We start from the raw sequence: 19589 nt of genomic DNA, 5'->3' as shown, positions 1-19589 counted from the left end.
GTGTGTGTGTGTGTGTGTGTGTATGCCAGGCAGGTATCTCAAGACGAACGAGCACCAGAGACCATTGTTGAAACCCAATCTACGTATATTAACCCTAGGAACCTCTACCTCCGCAGTCTACAAGTCCTGTATATGGCTCTATGTGCATTGATGGCATTTTTCTCTGGTTTCCCGTCATGCTCACTACGCAAGGAAACTCCATGGATGCTCTCGTACGCTTCTCTTAACCGCCCACATTCAGATGCACTAGCACTAGCCCGCCCCTCGACCATTTCACGTTTTTTTCTGATCACTGGAGGTTAAGCTCTAGGCTTAGGCACCAGCCTCATATTCGTTGTCCGTTCCACCGGGGTGCTCTTTGTCCTCCTTGAACCTCTCCAGCTGATCCGAAATGTAGCGGTGCATGTGTGCGTCGGCTTCTGACTTCTCTCTCATCCTCTGTCGAAGCTTCTCTGGGTCATCCAATGTGGCCGAGTTGCTCAGTGAGTCGTCGCCATTAGTCTCGTCAAAGTCACTCCTTGCACCGATGGATCTCGCCGTTGATGATCTGCGCATCCGTGGCTTGCCACCGGGACCAGGCGTCATTGAGCCACGGCGATCAGTGCCGCGGGCAAAGATATCATCAAAGTAATGAGACATTCCCGCTGAGGGAGTGCGGGGAGTATGAGGCAGGCGGCAGTTAATGCTGGAAAGCGTTGTTAGCAATCAGATTCAAAGGTGTCAAAATAGAGACAATCTTACCCAGTGTCGTGGATCATGCGAGCCATCAAACCGGTCCAACCACACTGGTGGGTAGCGCCGAGTCCACGGCCACTGTCGCCGTCGAAGAACTCGTAGAACCAGAGGTAGTCCTTCCAGTAGGGGTCAAAGTCCAGAAGGTCGTTTCCAGAGTTGATGCTACGCCGACCCTCATCGTTTCGTGTCATCAGGTGCTGCAGACGATGCTGGATCTCCTCGGAAACATGGCCCAAATGCATGTAGTCGCCACTTCCCGTAGGACACTCGACTTGGAACTCGTGTCCGTAGAACAAGAAGAATCTCTGAAGAGACTCAACCAGAAGGAAGTTGACACACAACCAAATGGGGCCTCTCCAGTTGCTGTTGCCACCAAATAGACCGCTGTCAGAGTCACCAGGGACGTAGCCGACGGAGAAAGTCTGGCCATTCACCTCCATTGAAAAGGGGTTCTCCTTGTGATACTTGGACAAGGACCGAATTCCATGCTCGCTGAAGAATTCGTCCTCGTCAAGCATGCGGTAAAGAATCTTCTCGAGTCTGTCCTTGCTGACAATAGACAAGAGGATACGGTTGCCCTTTCCACGCTTGGCGATACTGGCCATGTTTCGCTCGGCCAAATCGCAGCGGTTCTCCATGAACCAATCAACCCTCTTTTTAAACGACGGCAGCTTGTTGATGAGCTCGGGCTCGAGCGTCAGGGTTGCGTAAAGCGGGATCAGTCCGACAAGAGAACGGACTGGAAGCTGCTGGATCCAGGGGCCGCCCCATGAAATGGCATCATAGTAGAAACCATCCTCGTCGTTCCAGAGCGACTTTTCGTCCTTTTGGCCAGTCCTGAAGGTCATGGCGTCACTGATGAAGATGAAGTGCTCAAAGAACTTGGAAGCAATATCCTCGTATGTACGTCGGTGCTTTGCAAGCTCAAGAGCAATGTTGAGCATGCTGAGACAGTAGAAGGCCATCCATCCGGTACTGTCGGCCTGCTCCAAAGAGCCACCGGTGGGGAGAGGCTCGGAACGGTTGAAAAGACCAATGTTGTCGAGACCGAGGAAGCCTCCCTCGAAAACGTTCTTGCCTTCAGCATCTTTTCGGTTAACCCACCATGTGAAGTTCAACAACAGCTTCTGGAACACTCTCTCGAGGAAGTCCAAATCCTGTCGTCCGTAGAGCTTGCGCTCAATCTTGAACACTCGGAAAGTGGCCCAAGCATGAACGGGGGGATTCACGTCGCCAAAGTTCCACTCGTATCTATATGGAATTAGTTACCAGTCCAGTTCGGTCATTTCAGACGTAACTTACGCTGGTAGCTGGCCGTTGGGATGGCAGTACCACTCTCTGGTGAAGAGATCAAGCTGCTTCTTGGCGAAGTCCGGGTCCATCATCGCCAATGTAATGCAGTGGAAAGCACTGTCCCACGCGGCGAAAAAGGGATATTCCCAGGAGTCGGGCATAGACAGAATATCGTCGCAGTGCATGTGTTTCCACTGAGAGTTGCGAATGTCTTTTCTGCTGGGCGGCGGAGGGGGTTGTGTTGGGTCACCATTCGCCCATTGGTCCCAAATAAAGAGGTAATGCTGCTTGGTCCACATCATTCCGGAGAAGGCTTGACGCTGGATGTTGCGCAGATCGTCCGCCATGGGGAGGGGGCTGAGGCGGTAGTAGAAATCGTCGGCCTCAGCGATTCTAAGATCGACCAGGTCATCAAAGTCGCCTTCGTCGAAGTAGGTCTGGTTCTTCTTGGAGAAGCGGAAACGGACGACGGCGCACTCGCCGGGAGGGACACCACCATCCTCGTTGAAGCTGAACCAGGCGGCGCACTTGGTGCCCTTCTGTGCTGGATTAACGGCCCCCTTTTCCTTCTCACAAATGTGACGATGGAAGGCATCTTTGACGTAGGGGGTCTTGTTGTCCTGCTCATACAACAGCTCATAATTGGTGTCGTTATCGGTAAACAACATCTGGGGTATTACGTCTTCGCCGCTGGTACCAACACCGGGGGAGGGCGACATCAGGAAGTAACGGTCCCCGAGCTTGTGATGCTTGGACTTGGCTAAGCCCTCGCCAATGTTCTCGATAGACGGCTTCTTGTCCTCGGGCTCTCGGCCCCAGGCCCAGGTGTTGCGGAACCACATCTGCGGTACAATGTGAAGTGGTGCCGGATCGGGACCTCTGTTCCATGCGGTAACACGAAACAGAATCTCCTCGGGGTCGTCCGTCTCCTTTGCCGTTTCGATAAAAATATCCCAGTACCTGTCTTCGTCGAAGATGCCCGTGTCAACGATCTGGTACTCCTTGTCTTCCTTGCCCCTGCGAGCGTTTTCTTCCAATAGGTCCTTGTAAGGGAACTTCTTCTGCGGGTACTTGTAAAGGAATTTCATATAGGAATGCTGCGGGCGGTTTGTCAGTATGAGCTGTTGGTGACTAGCTCTTTTCAACTTACTGTCTACAGTGTCTGTTAGCTATGGAACTACAAATATCACACCAATCTTGAGCTACTTACGGGGGTATTGTCAACGTGGAAGTGAGCTTCTTTGACGCTCTCGCCATGGTTACCCTGGGGGTTTGAGAGACCAAACAGTCTCTCCTTGAGGAAATCACTGTCGAATCATCAGCCATCTGTAAGAAGCGTAAGTAACTGACGAGCATTGACTAACTCTTCCTCGTTCCAGAAAGAAAAGCCAATGTTCTGGAAGCCATGAGTGTCAGAAACGCCCGCAATTCCATCCTCACCCCATCTGTAGGCTCGGGATCGTGCGTCGTCGTGGGTAAAGTCTGGGGCATGCTGTCAGCGGGCTGCGACTGGAGCTCGTGGGGAATGGCGGGGTGAGCTCACGACTCCACGCGTCTCCGTCGGGACTGTAGTCCTCTCGCACTACGACACAGCTTTGATTAGATTATGTTCGTTTCCTTGACGGCAAAATTACCAGCAGCAGCACCAATTGCAGCACCAATTGCAGCAGCAACGGTAGCAGCTGGGGCTGGATTTGAAGCTGGAGCTTGAGCTGCTACTCACCAGTGGCCCATTGGCGTTCGGCAACGTAGGGGCCCCATTTCTTCCAGTACTTCTCGCGCCTGCGGTCTTCCTTGAGACGCTTCTCCTCCTCGGTGAGGTACTCGTGACCGTCAAAGACAACCATGGTGGGCGAATGGACACCTCGTAGCGTTGGAGAGACAGAGCACGCCCTTCACGACAGCGGAGGCAGTGTCGTTGAGGCTTGAGGGATTTCCAGGACGTAGGATTGGGAGCGAGTTGTGGGCTTGTGGCGAGAAAAGAGAGAGAGGGTGTAGGTTCGGCGGGACGAAGTGCAGTATTAGGATGGAGGCGACCTTTAGTAAGAACCAGAGACAGACCCCAGCCAACAATGCTACCGAGAACAGCACGAGCAGAGCACGTCACGTATCACGATAACCTCAGCGACAAGCGGTCAGTTTCGTTCAAACCTGGTCGTCGAGCTAGCTCAACAAGGGGAGGAAGGTCGAGACTCTTGAGGTTGCAGAATGCAAGATTGCGTAGGGGACCAGGAGGTAAGGTAGGTAGGTAGGTAGATAGCGTAGGTGCGTCTTATTTGGAGGGGGAGACTCGAGAGAGACGAGAAAAATAAATTAGAAATGCGGCTACTAGTATGTATGTGCCTCACTGCCCTGGGTGATGGATGTGCCAGCAGGGAACCGACGTGTTGGGAAAGACGCGGGCAATGGCGGGAGCTCTGGTCCGAAAAGAATGAGATAGCGCCTCAGCATCTTCAGGTACAAGGTAAGGTAAGAAACTAACCAATGGAACCAAGGGCCGCGATAACAAAGCTACCTAAAGCCCAACCGACGACAATGAGTCGAGCGAGGTAGGCACTTGATAGCCAAAGTGCAGTGCGGAGTGTCAGCGGAGGTAACAGCGAACAAGCAGCTGCGACACGAGTAAGCAAAAAAACTTCCATGGTTCTGGAGAGTACTCCGTAGGTAGCTTAGCCTCACAGCCCGCGGCAGTAACAGCCGCGAGCAAGCAGCTGCAGTACATCGGGGGCAGGCATCCAAGGTTGAGGGGGTGACGGCCGCGGGGCATTCGAGCCATGCCATTTTGTTTGCCCATCTGGAATGACCGCCATCCATACGACCTGCGTAAGGTACCTCGCACTAGAAATTTTGTGCCATTTTACGTACCTGTGGCTTTGCCAACCTTGAATGCCTGCGTTCCCCAGTGCCCCCCATTCGTCTCCGCACTCCGCAAGACATGGAGGAGTAGCTGAGCAGCACAACCTTACCTAGCAAACGCTTGCCTGCCAATTGCTCTCTGGGATCAGCATGGAAGTCTGATGGAGGAGCTTCAACTGACCGTCTTTCGTGAGTCTCTTTCCCCCAAGTTCCCCCTTCTCGCTCTCCTCGCTTCAACCACAACCATCCAATTGCTACCGGACACCGATATTACAGCGGCTGGCTGCTGCTGCTGCTGCCGCCCCTTGCTGCCCCTCTCTTTGAAACGCTAAAATCAGAGCTTTCAGGAGCATGACGTCAATAGGCTTTAGCGCACCTCCATCCAACCTAGCGGGGCAGCTCTTCGCCGGCCACATCTCACTGCATTGGGCCGTCGCTGCCACCCCCGGGGCCCCGACATGGCCTGGACCACCGCCGACTGACAAGGGCACATGGGAATATGTGAATCGATCGTCGATGAGGTGCTGTTTTGGTTCTGGTTGCCGCCGCCGTACAAACCAAGACACACTTCCAACGCCCCGCCGGTCCGACGAGAGAAACGTGGTTTGCTGCCGCTGGTGGTGGTGGTGTTCATGGTGAGCCTCACTGACTTCCTTTGACTCTTATGCCCTAATGGCTAGCGTTACCGTCCGTTCTTGATGTGAATTGCAAAATCCTGAGACAAAAAAGATCATTCTCGCCGTCACACAATCCGGGAGAACATTAGTCCAGCCATTCTGCTGGCATGATTCGAACAAGTCGGACTCGACAGACGGGACCAGTGTCGACAGTAATTCGAGGCCATCATCAACCTCGATATCAATTGCTGAACAGGATATCTATAACGTGAAAAAAACCCGAGCCAAATCGCCTAGAAAAAGTCCCACTACGCTGCGTGAACCTGACATGTTGATATGTACGCATGCATGCGTCATCACGTCTCGCGCGAGCTAATAACCAGCTTGCCCGCAGACGCTGCGCCTTCGTCCGTCTATGCTCTCGTTGTCGTTGGGCAAAGGAGTCTTCCCGTCGAGACACTTCGCCGATTTGCCAGATTCTATTTGGCGAACCACGGGAACTTCTTCTTGTTGTACTCGGCACCACCGCCCGCCGTGCTCTCCAGCTGTACACTCCGTTGATATATCTCCTGCGACGACCTGTTAGTCATGCTGTGTCGTTGACATGTGCTGGGACTTCACTTACTTCTTCATCTGTTGGCATCCTGCAATCCAAAATCAGCTCCCTGGCTGCCTCGTGCTTCGAGAGATTCGGATACGCAGTTCCCTGACTCTTCATGAGCGGCAGCAGTACTTCACCAAGTACCTCGAATTTCTTCCAGTTGACCCTGTCGCCTTCAGGCCCCACAAATGTTTTGCTTCCCTCCTCGGCCGAGACCAGGTCTCTCCGGTGCAGTGGAATGTAGGGTATCCGCGGCAACGGGGAATTCTCCCATGCCAGTCGGTACGCAAAATGACTCTTTTGCGTGCCCATGAGAATACCCAATTTCGCAAACGACTTTTGCGCTTCAGGTGGCACCAGTGCCCAAGTCTGCGCCAAGCGATGGACCGCCGTGCCGTTGATCCCTGCGAGCACGGCCGCCAAACCGTTGTAATTGTTAAGCCGCCGCAGCTTTTGTGCAATGTTCATGAATTTTTCCAGCATCTGAGACCGATGCTTTGCCTTGTCGCGTAACAATATGAGATTGGCAACCCACTTCGCCACGTGGTTAAAGTGGTTAATCATCCGATTGACGTTCTTGAGACTCTTGCATTTGGATCGTTGCTCCAATGAGAGACTCACATGCCGCACGAAATCTCTGATGCGGATGGAAGAAAACATGACCCAGTCAATGCGTGTCATCTCATCGGCGATGTCATCATCTGTGATGTCCATGAAAATGTGGTAACGGAACTTGTTCATCGGTAGCACATCCGTGGGCTCCATGTTCGCTGCCTCTCTTTCGTATTCGTCGTAAGAGTGAAATGAAACGTGCGTGCCCACACTACTAGTCCTGTCCACTTGGGAAAAGTCGGAGCTGCCAGAAGGTCTCTCGTCTGGAGTCCTGTCGTCGTCGATGCTCAGGGTGATCATACCGTTGGACATGTCTGATGTTGAGCGCGTCTTTTCTCTCGATAAAAGTTTGCTGCCTTCTTCGTCTGCAACTTCGTCCGACTTTGCCCATCCGGTGTTGTCATCCTCCACCACACTGAATTCGAGATGTCGCCGAATTTGCTGTGCAGCGATGGAGAAGATTGGCTCGGTGGAGAGATGTTTGATGAACTCTTCAAGATTCCGCCTAGTTCCTGATCGTGCAAAATCGCCAGGGTACAGTGAGACCCATTTTGCCACGACCTCGATGATTCTGAGCTGTGTTGCGGTCTTGGAAAGATAATGTGCTGCTTTGTCGTCTCTAACGCGGTCAAGTCGCGTGAGTATGGCCGAGAAGAGCTCGCCTGGTGCTGCAAACTTCCGGTAGAGACACAGGAAAACATCGGAGAAGTTGTTGTCCGCTTTGGTCATCCGGGGAGCAATGAGCCGGTCGACGAGTTCATCAAAGGCTACACCTGCCGACTTAGTCGGCTTCTCGAGGAAACTCTCATCGCTCCGTTGCAGAATGGGGACCTCCTCCGAGTATCTGAATGATTCGGCGTCTGACTCCTCCATGTCTAGGAACGAATCCGTCGGCCCGCGGTCGAGACGTATCCCAGGTGTCCGTAGCTGGCTCGAGACAGTTTGTTGAGACTCCTCCTCGATGGTATCGGATGGGCCGAACGAGCCCGAACTTGAAGGGGCGCCGCCAAAGTCGGCTATTCGAGGACTTCGTGGAGGATGTGGGCCACGTAAGTGATCGGGGATGGGAGGGGGAACACCTCGAAGAAGCGACAAATCAGAGCTCGCTCGGCTATGTTTACTCTGCTGACTTAGCGGGCGTCCGTTGGAGCTGTCGTGGGCCTCGAGGTTGGCCGCCGAGGCTGCACGGCGGCGGGGCATGCCCGATTCCGATTGTGATTCTGGCATTTCATCAGCATTAACACTGGGTAATTGTGCATTTATTGACGGATTCCAATTACCCTTGCGGTAAGCGATCGAGGCTTTCAACGTCGTGTTCAAGCACGCTCTGGCGCGTTCTGGACTACTCGTAGACAGGTTGAACACCCCGACGCACGACTTGAAATACTCGTGGCTGGCGACTCGCTGCGAATCAACCTGCCGTTCGCTCTCGGGATGATCGCATTTGTTGGCGACGAGGACAGCCGGCAGACCCGACTTTGTTAAAGCAGCTAGCGCGTGTCAGCAAGACGCGCCGCGTCCAGACGAATCAAACGGCGGGAACCATGCTCACCAATCGTTTGGGGCAATTCCTTCATGCTCTCCTTATTCATGACGTCGTAAATAATGAGGGCGCCATCGACCCGCGGGACGATGTGGCCGTTGATTTGTTTCGGCCATTGGATGGGCTGCAGCGGGTTCAGCTCAAAATACTCGAGGTCGAGCTCGATCAGCGTCACGCCGTATGTGACATTGTCGACGACCATGCGAACGCTGGATGCATTGGTTATGGGTGGTCGCGATAGGCCCAGCACGCGCTGGACGAAGGACGACTTGCCAACGCCCGAGGCGCCAATGACTGCGATATTGAGGCTCTCCATGATGGCGGAGGTTGGTGGTTGCTATGATCGTCAGCCCCTTTTTTCCAATCCCGTCTCATCAGCTACCCCGCAGTCTGTGTCTAGTGGGGCATTATTACCCAGTACAAGGAATGTCCTATTATCAACGACTCTCTTCTTGGGGGCGGCCAGCGCTCGTTGGGCGTGTCGTCATCGCGGAACTCGAAAGCGTCAAAATCGAATTCTTCCTCCTCGTCGTCTTCGTCCTCCTGGCTGTCGCCTGCGTTTTCCTGTTCGTTTTCGTTTTCCTCTCCTTCGTCTTCGGCGTCGGCGTCGTCAAATGAAGTCGCAGCCCAACGAGGGTCGAGTGCAAGCGCCCCTTCAATGTTGTTATCGTCAAATCGCAGAAAGAAAGGGTCGTCGACTATGGAGATGAAGGAGTCGCGGTAGTTGGCAGGTTGTTCAGAGGCAGTGGCAGAGGGCCGTATTGGCTCGATCGACGACTCTCGGTGGACGGCGTAGTGAGGTGTATGTCTCTTCGGAGCGGCAGGGGCGGATCGGTGAGCGGTGTCGCGATCGGTTCTTCGGGAGGAGGAGAAGGAGGAGACAGCGGCGGTAGCAGTGGAGCGGTCGGCGTGATAGTATCTCGGAGGTATGCGGGAACCTTCTGAACTCCTGTGAGCCTTTCGAGCTCCGATATGATCGGACGCCATGGCCACGACCAGGGGAGGGCAGAGGCTATTCGGGGAAAGCAAACATACAAAGTGCAAAGAAGAAGAGATTGAAAAGATCACGACTGGGCAAGAACAGAGCGGACTGGCAGGGCCTTGGGTGAAAACCAAACTTTTGGGACAGTGGATGCACTGACTAAAAGCCGGGATTTCAGAGCCTCAAGGAAGGCATGGCAAACCCACCAGGGACCGTTCTTCTTAGTGTGGTCTGCCTCGTGTGTACCTTGCTTCTCGTCGGGGGCCCTTGGAAATGGTTGCTGGGCCGGTGAGAAACCTTGACCAAAGATTGGGCAAGCAAGGTATCCGTACGGTCAGGTAGGTACAGTGTAAGGTACGTACGAACGGGACTGCGGCTCGTCAGATCAGGTACACAAGCGTATCCGTCAGAGGTACTGGGTGCGTCTGAATAGCGCAAACGCAGTACGGATACTTCGTACGGATAGGATGGGACAGGAACAGGATCAGGATAGAGCTTCGTGGTGCGGCAGACCAGGGGTTCGAAAAAGGGGCCTGGTTTATTTTTTTTTTCTCGCTAGGAGCTCCACCGGTGCGCAGATGTCGGGCTTGTGAGAAGTGACGGGCGTGGATTGAGAGGAGCAGCGTAAGCGTCCAGTTCGTCGACGATGCTAGACACACAACAAATGAGGTCAGTCGCGGATCCAGGCCAAGGGCTCCGGCCCCTTCCAAGCTCCAGAAGGGAAATTCAGGAAGGGGGGCGATTGACGCGGCGCATACGGTGCAGGACCGAGCTTGGTGCGATTGCGATTGAGATTGGGATTGGGATTCTGCCAACTTGGCTGGACGATGATGGAGGGAGCGTTTGTCCCCTAGCGTTGACTAGGGGGTTCAAGATCGTACCAAACCAGAAGAACGCCAACGACAATGGCACCTTTGGTTTGTAGCACAGCATGCGCAGTTCCTGTTGCTTCTGGAAGGGGGCCGAGGGCCCGGGGATGGTAGGTTTGCTTCCTTACGTACCTTTGGTCGTTGGAGTTGTGGATGGTTGAATCCTAGGCTGCGCTGGTTTGGGGCCGGCCTTGACCAAGTAAGATGAGGGAATGGATAGGGGTGGTGGTGGTGGAGGGGAAAGAAGCGTCAAGGTCCCTTCAGGAGACGAATTGAGAGACTAACGGGAGAGCGGGAAGGGGCCGCGACGATCAGGACCGCTGACCGAGAGACGAGCCGTTGAGGGGTAATACCGTAAGGTACGGATACTTGGTAATGCAGAGCAAGAAACCCGAGCTTCTAGTGATTACTGCGTAAGGTCTCCGTTGTCCGTATATTGGCTGCCGACCCTACCGGAGCTCAAAAAACGAAAGGCGTGGGTACGCTTGCTGGTTTATCAGCAAGTTGGAGTAGTCAAAAATAAGTGTACAGAGATAAATAAGCGTATTCGTCCCTCTGGTGGGAAAGGTAGCTGATGCGAATGGATACTCTATCACCTGCAACGGGGGTTCAGGACAGAAACGGCTGCATGGGATGGGACTGGACGTGGACGTGGACGTGGACGTGAAATTGAAAGTAGAAGTGGACGGGAGCAACCAGGAAAGCGGAGAAAAGGACAAGGGATGTTCCACTGCGCCCTGTGCAGCTGTGCTCTTTCCGTTCTACTGTGTAATTACCTACCAGCAGGTAGGTACCTAGGTACTTCCATTCCTGGACGACGGGAGGAAGGAACACTGTGAAATCAAGAAGCTCGAGCCCCCGGCACCAGGTGGAGTGGACCCAAGACTCACTTTGTCCGGGGTCCATCCATCCAATCACAAGACCCGCAAGTGCTGGTAGCACTGGACCCCTTCGACGTCCACGGAACGCTTGAACTTTCCTTCTGCCGAATGATTGGTCACCGTTGCTGAATTCATCCTTCCATCTTCTCCATTCAAGATATCTCGAGACCCTCAGTGGCTCCAAATACAAGGTGGAAACTTGAAAGTGCAGGGAGACAGCTACTACCTTTCTCGGTGGATGTGGTGCGAGCCCGTGCCCCACGAATGCTCATACGACCCTTGCTGCTCCAGTGGACCTCTCCTTCCGAAGCTAGAGGCCTACATTACTGGACCTACCTAACTTAACCTACCTTAGTAAGGTACCGTGGACGGCTTCGATGCGCCAAAGGTACCTAATGGTGTTATGCATTCATAGATGCCGCTTCTTCCTAACGCCAACCTAACCTACCTGCCTTACCGAGTTACCATCCATCATTGCTTTCTTCCCTTGTATTGAGCAGCCCGAACTACATACTCTGTAGCCCACCGACAATCAAGCCAAATCAAACCTCGTGAGCCATGTCGTCCGGGGTTGACTCCGGCTCGCTGCTCCGGCTCAAGTTTCCTCATTGCGACCAACATCATCAACTGGCGGTCTGCAAACTCTACCAGCTCAGGACTTGAACCCCAGATGAACATCCCCATGTACTCCAAGACTTACTATTGCGCTTCTTCCCACTGTCCTCACGAGGTAGGCTGCACTTGTCTGGACAATCTACCTTTTCCAACAGCAAACTCACTTGGGCCGAAACCCAATACCAACTCACCGATGACGTACGGATACCCAGCTCGCGACAAGCTCACCATGGGTCACTCCTGCAGGGCCAAACTCATGCCCAACAAGCTTCTGTCAAGAACAATGCTACTGGCGCGCGTACAGACACCATTCATGTCTCAAGATGAAGCAGTCCAGCTTCCGCCATGATCCTCCGGCGCCCAAACCATCGCAATTTCGTATCAGCACGTGGTCCGCAGGCCAATAAAGCTTCCCAGTTTAGCTCCACGAGGTTCTGCAGGGTTGCTACTACCATCAAGCCATGCTCTCGAAACGCACCATCGTTGACTCCTTCTCATACTGGCAGTCACATTGCCCCGTGGAACGAACCAGGGAAAAAAAAGACTCTAGATTTCGTCTCGAAATAAGTGGCATTCCAAAGTGTTTCCTCTAGGAATATGATACCGGCAATGACTTTAAGGCTTTCCAGTAGCTCGGGACCCGGAAGGTTGCCGGTCAGCTTTGGCTGGCATTGGCACGCAGATTTGGCCTTGAAATTCCACCAGGCTGGGTTGCGATACAAGTTGCCCCATCTACGGATATTTCATCAAGTATCTTGCCCACTTCACGGCGGAGACAGACAATTTTGTGTATTTCTGTACGGTTGCGGCATCTTCGTTCAATGCGTCCAACCTCTCTCGGCATCTGACGACGCACCGGCCTCAACTCGGACGATTGGAGCCGGGTTCGAATAAACTTCTGTCAAAAATTGAGCACGGTTCGTTGAGAGATTGCCTGATCATCCCTTATCCCATGCCCTTTTCCACCTGAGGATCACAATAATGAAGAAATGGTACCGATATCTTCGGTTCCAACGAGCCCCCCTCGCAAATCCCACATCGCGCTACTTGACCCTTTTCCGTTTCACGATGAAAACAACTTATCGTTCGACTTCTGACACGAAGGATCAGCAAGCGGCGCTGACACGGATCGCAGTGGAAATAACGTCTTCGACTAAACTGTGGCCGCGTTCTTGGCATCTCTCCACTGGAGGACCCTTGTCTTGGGCCACGTTCCTGCGTTTTGGCTACGGATATAGTTCCGAGTGCCTCCATCAAAGTGTATATCACTAGCTACCATACGAAGGCCTGGAGTCATCCAACATCAGCTGATGACGTTATTGCGGCATTCACTTGTTGTTTTCACGATCTCGTCAACAACTAGGATTCAAGTCAGTGCAACGCAATAGCGCTCGCTCTAGCCGGCCTTTTTCTTTTCTTTCTTGCTTTTTCAGGTCTGCAGCGGAAGAACCGCATGGTCGATAGCGGGCCGATTGTGGCATTGGCCTTCTCAATAGACTGAAAAATGCCAGCCACGGCTTGACGACGGCGTCGTCTGGTGAACAGTACCCGCTTCAGTTAGTTATACGGGCTACTGCTATTCCAAAACCATCATGAGGTGGAACGCCATGCTCTCGCTCAACATTCTTTGTGAGGGCCGACAATATTTGAAGAGGTTGAGTTACATATCGAGTTGAGGGACTTGACTCTTCACTCTTGGTGGTCAGACTACGCCTAGGTCGCAAACCACACATCAGGCCCGGCTCGGCTCCGAGAGAGAATGCCAGGGGATTGGGCGTGTTAGCCAAGCCAAAATGGTCAGCGCCGGATCACCAATCTTTATCCATACACTTGCAGCTGTGGCGTCGCAGAATGACTTGTGTGCCTCCAACAACTACGGATACAGGAAATGGAAGGCTGCTTGTGGGGTTCGTACGCGGCACTTCAGGGTGCCGCCAGCAACACAATCGATGGATGCGTGGCTGCATCGCCAAGCCGCACGATATGGCTTCGTAAAACCCAGCGCAGGGTTACATGGAAGGCGATACGAGGGCAAGACATGCAGACGTGCAGCAACCTGCACAAGTGGACAACACCATTCCTACGGCACTTTTCTCTCGCGATACCTCACCGAATATTGTATGGCGTGTTTTGCATAGAGGCCTTGCTGCGCTTGGGGTCGCGCCTCTTTGCGATATACGGATTGCGGTGAGAGCGGTGAAGTCAACGGACTGAGTGAGAAAAGCAACAAAGCTTTCTTGGCGTGCTGTTCAGTTTGTTCGGACGGCAAGCAGAATTTCTCACCAAGGCAGGTAGTGCTACCATCAACCGAGACAATTGCTGTTGGTCAGACTCAAAGTCAAGAGTCTAGAGTCTAGGGGTGAGATGCTGCGGTTCTATTCACGGGTGCGCCCATTGAGGAGATCGCGCCATGGCCGAATCCAGCGTGTTTTGCAGGAACGTTGAAAGATAAGACGACGCTTGGCGGCCCATTTTCTGATCATATCCAATAGGATTGACTCTGTCATTAGTTGGGTTTAACAACCTCCCTGGAGGATCGAGTCTTCCGGTTTCGTCTGCATTTGCAGCGTTCGTTCACTAACCGTCTGGATACCACTCACTGCCGAGAGCCGCCGATCTTCCTTCTTCTTTGTCGCTGATAATTTCTTTTCTTTTACTTTTTCTCCGTCGACTTACTTGCTTACTGGCCATGATTTGCTGGTGGTTCCAAGACAGAGGCGAGCCCAAAAGCCAACCTCACCATGCTCGATGGCTGGGATATCTGGAGGCTTCAGATGGCGCGGTCGAACTTCTCTTCTGTCGATCTATCCGCACCCAGCGTGACAGCCCTCGTCTGGGGTTGGAAAACTGGGGGAGACTGGGGGACGCGAGACTGGGGGGAGACGGTGACCCGAAGGAACGTGGCATCACCTCCACACCCTCCCGTAGTCGACACCAACAACCTCAACCCACGGCTCAGAAGACAGAAACCACGCCGTCCTACTCGGTTGTGCGGCGCACATGGAGTCACCGTGCATATCGAGCTTGTCAAGTAACTAGTCACATCCCCCTTTACCCCTTCCTCTCCCGCAGCAGACTGGCTTCTAGCCTCCAGTCCTGACACTTGCAAGAAGCGCACCACAGGCTGCCATACGGTGACTAGTACCCGCTCATACCCTTCGACACACATCACAAGCATGTTCAGATCACAACGTACAAGGCAGGTTGGCCATTGTCCTGCCCTCCGACCCTGCTCTCATACAGAGGTCGGATGGCGAAGGGCTGTCGAGGTTTCAGAACAGACAGCGCCACCGATGTCCGAAGAAGTGGTCGAGGCTCCTGAGGAGTGAGGAGAAGGGAGGAGGAAGCCGGCTCCGTGTGGTGTCGGTGAAGCGTGCGAACGCCCGGAGACAGTCCCAAAGCGGCATCCGATCACTGGTCCAGTGTAACTCGGATGACCAACAAGGCGTCTAACATGTTGAGCCATACCGCGTTGGTCCGGCCGGTTCATCCAAAGGGTAGGCTCAAGCACCACGGCCATGCTACCTTATTTTTTTCTCTCCCCCCCTTGGATCCCCTGTCACCTTCTTTTTTGTAGTATGTTTTCTTTGCAGGTCACGATCTTAGTCGAATAGGGAATGGCTCGGGTTCGTTGGTAGTGGTGGTCCGTCTTCCGGCACCCCAGTTCATGCGCCCTTACTCGCCCACGGGCTAGGACCGATATTTTAACGAAATCATATCGGACTAGTACGGAGAAGTCGGCTATTCGTACAGCAGCATTTGTAGGTCGTCACGCCGAACTTATTCAAACGACATACGCAGGGTTGATGGGTGCCGCCGAGAGAAGGAAAGGGACAGGGAAGAGGAAGTCATGGAAAGAAAGAAAAGGTCTAGTAGACTGGCGGTGGTATGCAGGTTTGATAGCTTGTCCCATGCACCCCGTGCCGACAAGCGCGAAGAAAGGTGGGCAACCCTCAGAGAACGAACTGTCCAGGGCCCCCAAGTCTCCATACTCGCCGCTTAAGGTAAGGTACAAGTCTCCGTCAGGTAAGGTTACTAAGGATAGTAAGGTGAGGTGGGCAGGTTTAGAGATCCAATTCCCCGTTATACAGCTTAGTGAGGCAAGGCGAGGGATCTTTTGAAGCCCGGTACCTGAAGCCAAATAGGCGGCGCGATGCGTGATGCGTGAGGAAGGCGGTTGAATTTCCCAACCCCCACCTGCTTTAACTGCAATCCCGAAGAGCTCCAGAATGGAAAGTGCAAAGTAAAGCTCTCCAAGCATGGAGCCGTTCACTCATGCTTGCCGTGCTGAAGGTATGGACTAAGAAGTATGGTATCCCCTGAGACTCCGAGTACTTGGCTGCCTTTGGTCTAAATGGGTGCAAATGGTCTCCAATCCAACCCCCATGCATTCATTCCCATCCACACCGGACCAAAACCAGAACCAAAACCAGTCAGTCCTTCAAGCCATTAAATACCATCAGAGGTGTCTAAAAAATGCAACCTATGGAATGCTCGTGTCCGTCAAGACATCCGTGGACCCCCCCTTGTGGTTTTTAATTCTTCACCTTCCCACACCCCCTTCGCAAGCCCGTCTCTCACTTCTCCCTCGCAGTCACTTTTCTTGACTCTTCAGCCCTCTCTTGTCTCTCATCTCTTTCCTCGGTCTTTCGCTAGATCGCCCTCACATTTCTTACACACATACAAACGCACACCAACACTACGCAAAGTCAAGTGTGTTGTCTCTCTAATCCTTCCAGCGCCAGCCACCAAACCACAAAAACCTACACCCTCCGTCGTCCGAGTTCAGCCAGACCGGGCTCCCGTCCCATTCTCTGTCTCGCCGTCACCACAAGCGCATACGGAGAGAATCAAAGTGAGAGAGTGAGAGAGAGGAAATAGTACGCTTGGTGGCAGGTCTGAACTTTGTCCCCGTGAGGTACATATTGTCTGGGACTCTGCGGGACTTGCGACGCACACCACCGACATCTTCTCGCCCATCTTTCCGCCTTTTGCTGTCTCTTGTCTCTCTGCCACTGTCACTTGTCTCTGTTTAATCGACCTTTGCGTACTTCACGTCACACACATACGCACATACACACCTCGCCCGACCTCATTCACCACCTCCAACCGCCGCACTCCGGCACGCACACACGCACGCACCAACAGCCCCAAAACGCAGGTCCAGCGCCTTGGACGTTCGTAACAGCCGACAGGACGACAGGACCCTGGAACCGTGGAAGAAGAGCTCGCCGACCCACTTCACCTGCCTTGGTCCAGACGGACGGTGGTGCATTTCGCTCGCTTGAACCTTGGATTGAGCCCGCGTGCTGCTTGCTTGCTTGCTTGCTTGCTTGCTTGTCCGGTTCCCACGTCCCGGTCGTATGACATATACATAACCCCAGGACCCCCGAGACCGCTGTCTGATCAAAGGGTGTTCAACTTTCCAACTGTAGACCCTCTTCGTCTTTTTCTCTCACTCACTGGGGCGCATTCAACCGGCCTTCACGTCAAAGGAAAGCAAGCCTCTTTTCAGCAGCGGATGCTACCTACATGACTACCCCTGCCACGAAACAAACAACCTTAACTACCCGACCCGTCTTGCTCTGACGATCAACCCACCCCCGCGTTCTCTCAGTTCACTCAGTTACTGGGGCATCACTATACATACATGAAAAGCGCCCTCCGTCCGGAAACGCTCTCGACGACTGCGTCTTGTTTTCGAACAAACTCGGCACAGACCGCATATTTCGCTATTCACATTCAGTCCGGAATTTCAAAGATTTAAATCTCTAATTGCAATCTTAATCCCAAGTATCGGTGGAGTGGCTTCCATTCAGCGATCGACATGTTATACAACATGAGCTATCCTCGTGATCAGCCGACGGCGGCGGCAGCTCAGCCCGTCAAGCCAATCGCCCCTCCTCGGCCGAGACAGCGGTGCTCGCAGCCGATGCCCTTCGACCCCGAGGAATTGTCTCAAAAACTGGTCAAGGTCCTTGCCGATCAGAAGCTTCACGCTGAGAAAAGGAGGAGAGCCAGGGTGGAGGCCACCGCGCCGTCAGCACCGGTAGCACCGATTGCAATTCTCAACGGGCTGCAGGATGGTCACCCACAGCATGCAAGCTTGGCTAGGGAGTATCTCGATCAAGGGTCGCTCAAGCCTGGCCAGTCCACCACCACCACCACCAGGCCTGCGGCGCACGCCGTCAAGCCAACCAAGGAGAGAGTGGACTCTGGCAGCTCCGCAAGGTCAAAGTCCAAGACGTTCGACGCAGACACCCGCAGCTCCAAGTCTGGCGGAAAGGATTCGTCTTCAAAACGCAAAGGCTCTGACGGTGACAAGCATCCCTTCATCCCACAATTCGCCGCGGCGCAGTTCTCACGCACAACGACGACCGAAACGTCGGACAGCAAGGGCCTCGTTCGCAAGCTCTCGAGGACGGCCCTCAGGATTGCTCAAGGCCACCGCGAGAGGCACCAGGACCGCGCCCCTATCACCCACGAACAGATTCCGGAAATGGCTGAGTTGGGCAGCTCCCGCGCGCACCGCGACCGCAACCACCACAGACATACCATTGAAGGGCCACTGGGTGTTGGCCGGGCCGGTGAGATGGACCATACCAGATCTGCCAGGCGAGCAACGACCGGCGACATCCTCCTCCCCTTCGAGTCTGGTGCTTCTTCACCGTATCATCTTGATGATCCCGAGGCGGCGGATCACAATCCTTATGAGCACCGCGTGGATTGGACCCAAAGTGACGAAGCGCAGCCGCAGCCAAAGACCAAGCCGTCACTGCGCAAGGCGGATTCCATATGGGCTCTGAAGCATAAGCTCGGAGCCCTCACCAGACACGGGCGGGAAGAAAACCACTCCCGGGCCAACAGCCCTCCTTCCGACACGGTTTTGAGGTCGCCCAAGAGCGGATTCTTTGCGCGATTCAAAGTCAACCACTGAGCTCTGAAAGAAAACTTTTGTCAAGGGAGTAGATAGGACCCTTACCTGATGATCGATACCATCTATGCATACACGGCGCTTCCACAGCACACTCGCAGTCGAACGTATGTGTGCGTTACGTACGCCTTATCCAACACAGGGCCGCCGCATAGTACACGCAGGCCGCCCGCCCTAATCATAACCATAGCCCAATTCAAAACCAAACGGCCCTCACCCGCGGTCCTCCGTCATGAGGCGCCTAATCAGCTCGGCATCCTTCTCGGCCGCCTGTTTCCTAATTACCTCCTCAGCCTCGGCCGCCGCGCTCGCCTGCGACATGAGGTGATTGATGAGCTCGACGTACTCCCTGACGCCCTCACCGTCCTCACCGTCTGCGGCCCTGGCCCTCCGCAGCGCCTCCTTCCCCTTGCGGATCCCGACGTCGTGCGTCCACTGCTCCTTTTTCGGGTTCGCGGCCGCCAACGCCCGCGCCTTCATCATGTCGTTGAGGCTGCTCCCCGTGGACTGCAACTCCGGCGGCGGCTCCGTGGCGGCGAAGATTTCGAGGAGTTGCGTCTGTAGCGTCGGGTACCGTCGGAAGAGGTACCGGAGCTGGTCCGAGTCGTCGAGGACGCTAAATGGGTTTCTTGGGTCCCGGGCGGCGGCGGCGGCGCTGCTCGGCGCAGGGGGCTCGACGGCGGCTGAGGCAGGTTTCGGCGCCGGTTCGGGATCGGGCGGGTGGTTCTCGCGGTGCGTCTTGTTACACGGGACGGAGCAGCTGGAGGGAAAGGAAAGCCAACAAGTCAGTAAAGATAATGTATATAATGAGAAACAAAACACGTATAATGAAGCATGAGTAATTTTTTGAAGAAATAACACGGTATGAAGCAAACAAAAGTACGTACAATGGTAATGCGCAGCGCGTGCACTTGTACTTTCCCTCTTTTTCGTGACACACTCCACACATCTTGGTCTTTGGCGCAGACGGGGGAGGCTGTGTCGTTGTCGTCTCTGGCGTTTCGTGTGCTGCTGCTTCTGCCGCTGGTTGTGTCTGTATCTGTGTCGTTTG

The 19589-nt window shown here is 54.0% G+C and overlaps 5 protein-coding genes across 5 annotated transcripts; 1 reads left to right on the top strand and 4 right to left on the bottom strand.

The window, feature by feature from the left end:
• Positions 1 to 312: 312 nt before the first annotated feature.
• Positions 313 to 3875, bottom strand: N0V96_006762 (uncharacterized protein; the record flags this gene model as incomplete). The annotated part of the gene is made up of 7 exons (XM_065757815.1): positions 313 to 685; positions 742 to 1986; positions 2038 to 3125; positions 3239 to 3335; positions 3393 to 3510; positions 3572 to 3610; positions 3752 to 3875. The coding sequence occupies 7 exons, from the start codon at positions 3873 to 3875 to the stop codon at positions 313 to 315; spliced, it is 3084 nt and encodes a 1027-aa protein (XP_065613732.1).
• A 2105-nt stretch (positions 3876 to 5980) lies between these two features.
• N0V96_006761 (uncharacterized protein) lies at positions 5981 to 8573 on the bottom strand (the record flags this gene model as incomplete). The annotated part of the gene is made up of 3 exons (XM_053196320.1): positions 5981 to 6070; positions 6127 to 8204; positions 8267 to 8573. 3 exons carry the CDS (start codon positions 8571 to 8573, stop codon positions 5981 to 5983), a joined length of 2475 nt encoding a protein of 824 aa, XP_053046183.1.
• Positions 8574 to 8653: 80 nt separating this feature from the next.
• N0V96_006760 (uncharacterized protein) lies at positions 8654 to 9244 on the bottom strand (the record flags this gene model as incomplete). Its single annotated transcript, XM_053196319.1, has 1 exon — positions 8654 to 9244. One exon carries the CDS (start codon positions 9242 to 9244, stop codon positions 8654 to 8656), a length of 591 nt encoding a protein of 196 aa, XP_053046182.1.
• Positions 9245 to 17443: 8199 nt separating this feature from the next.
• On the top strand, positions 17444 to 18541 carry N0V96_006759 (uncharacterized protein; the record flags this gene model as incomplete). Its single annotated transcript, XM_053196318.2, has 1 exon — positions 17444 to 18541. One exon carries the CDS (start codon positions 17444 to 17446, stop codon positions 18539 to 18541), a length of 1098 nt encoding a protein of 365 aa, XP_053046181.1.
• Positions 18542 to 18751: 210 nt separating this feature from the next.
• On the bottom strand, positions 18752 to 19487 carry N0V96_006758 (uncharacterized protein; the record flags this gene model as incomplete). The annotated part of the gene is made up of 2 exons (XM_053196317.2): positions 18752 to 19298; positions 19426 to 19487. The coding sequence occupies 2 exons, from the start codon at positions 19485 to 19487 to the stop codon at positions 18752 to 18754; spliced, it is 609 nt and encodes a 202-aa protein (XP_053046180.2).
• Positions 19488 to 19589: the final 102 nt, after the last annotated feature.

Source organism: Colletotrichum fioriniae, assembly GCF_027942845.1.
Source record: "Colletotrichum fioriniae strain IMI 355084 chromosome Unknown scaffold_7, whole genome shotgun sequence".
Lineage (NCBI taxonomy): Eukaryota > Fungi > Ascomycota > Sordariomycetes > Glomerellales > Glomerellaceae > Colletotrichum > Colletotrichum fioriniae.
This window is presented reverse-complemented; position numbering and strand designations above follow the sequence as displayed.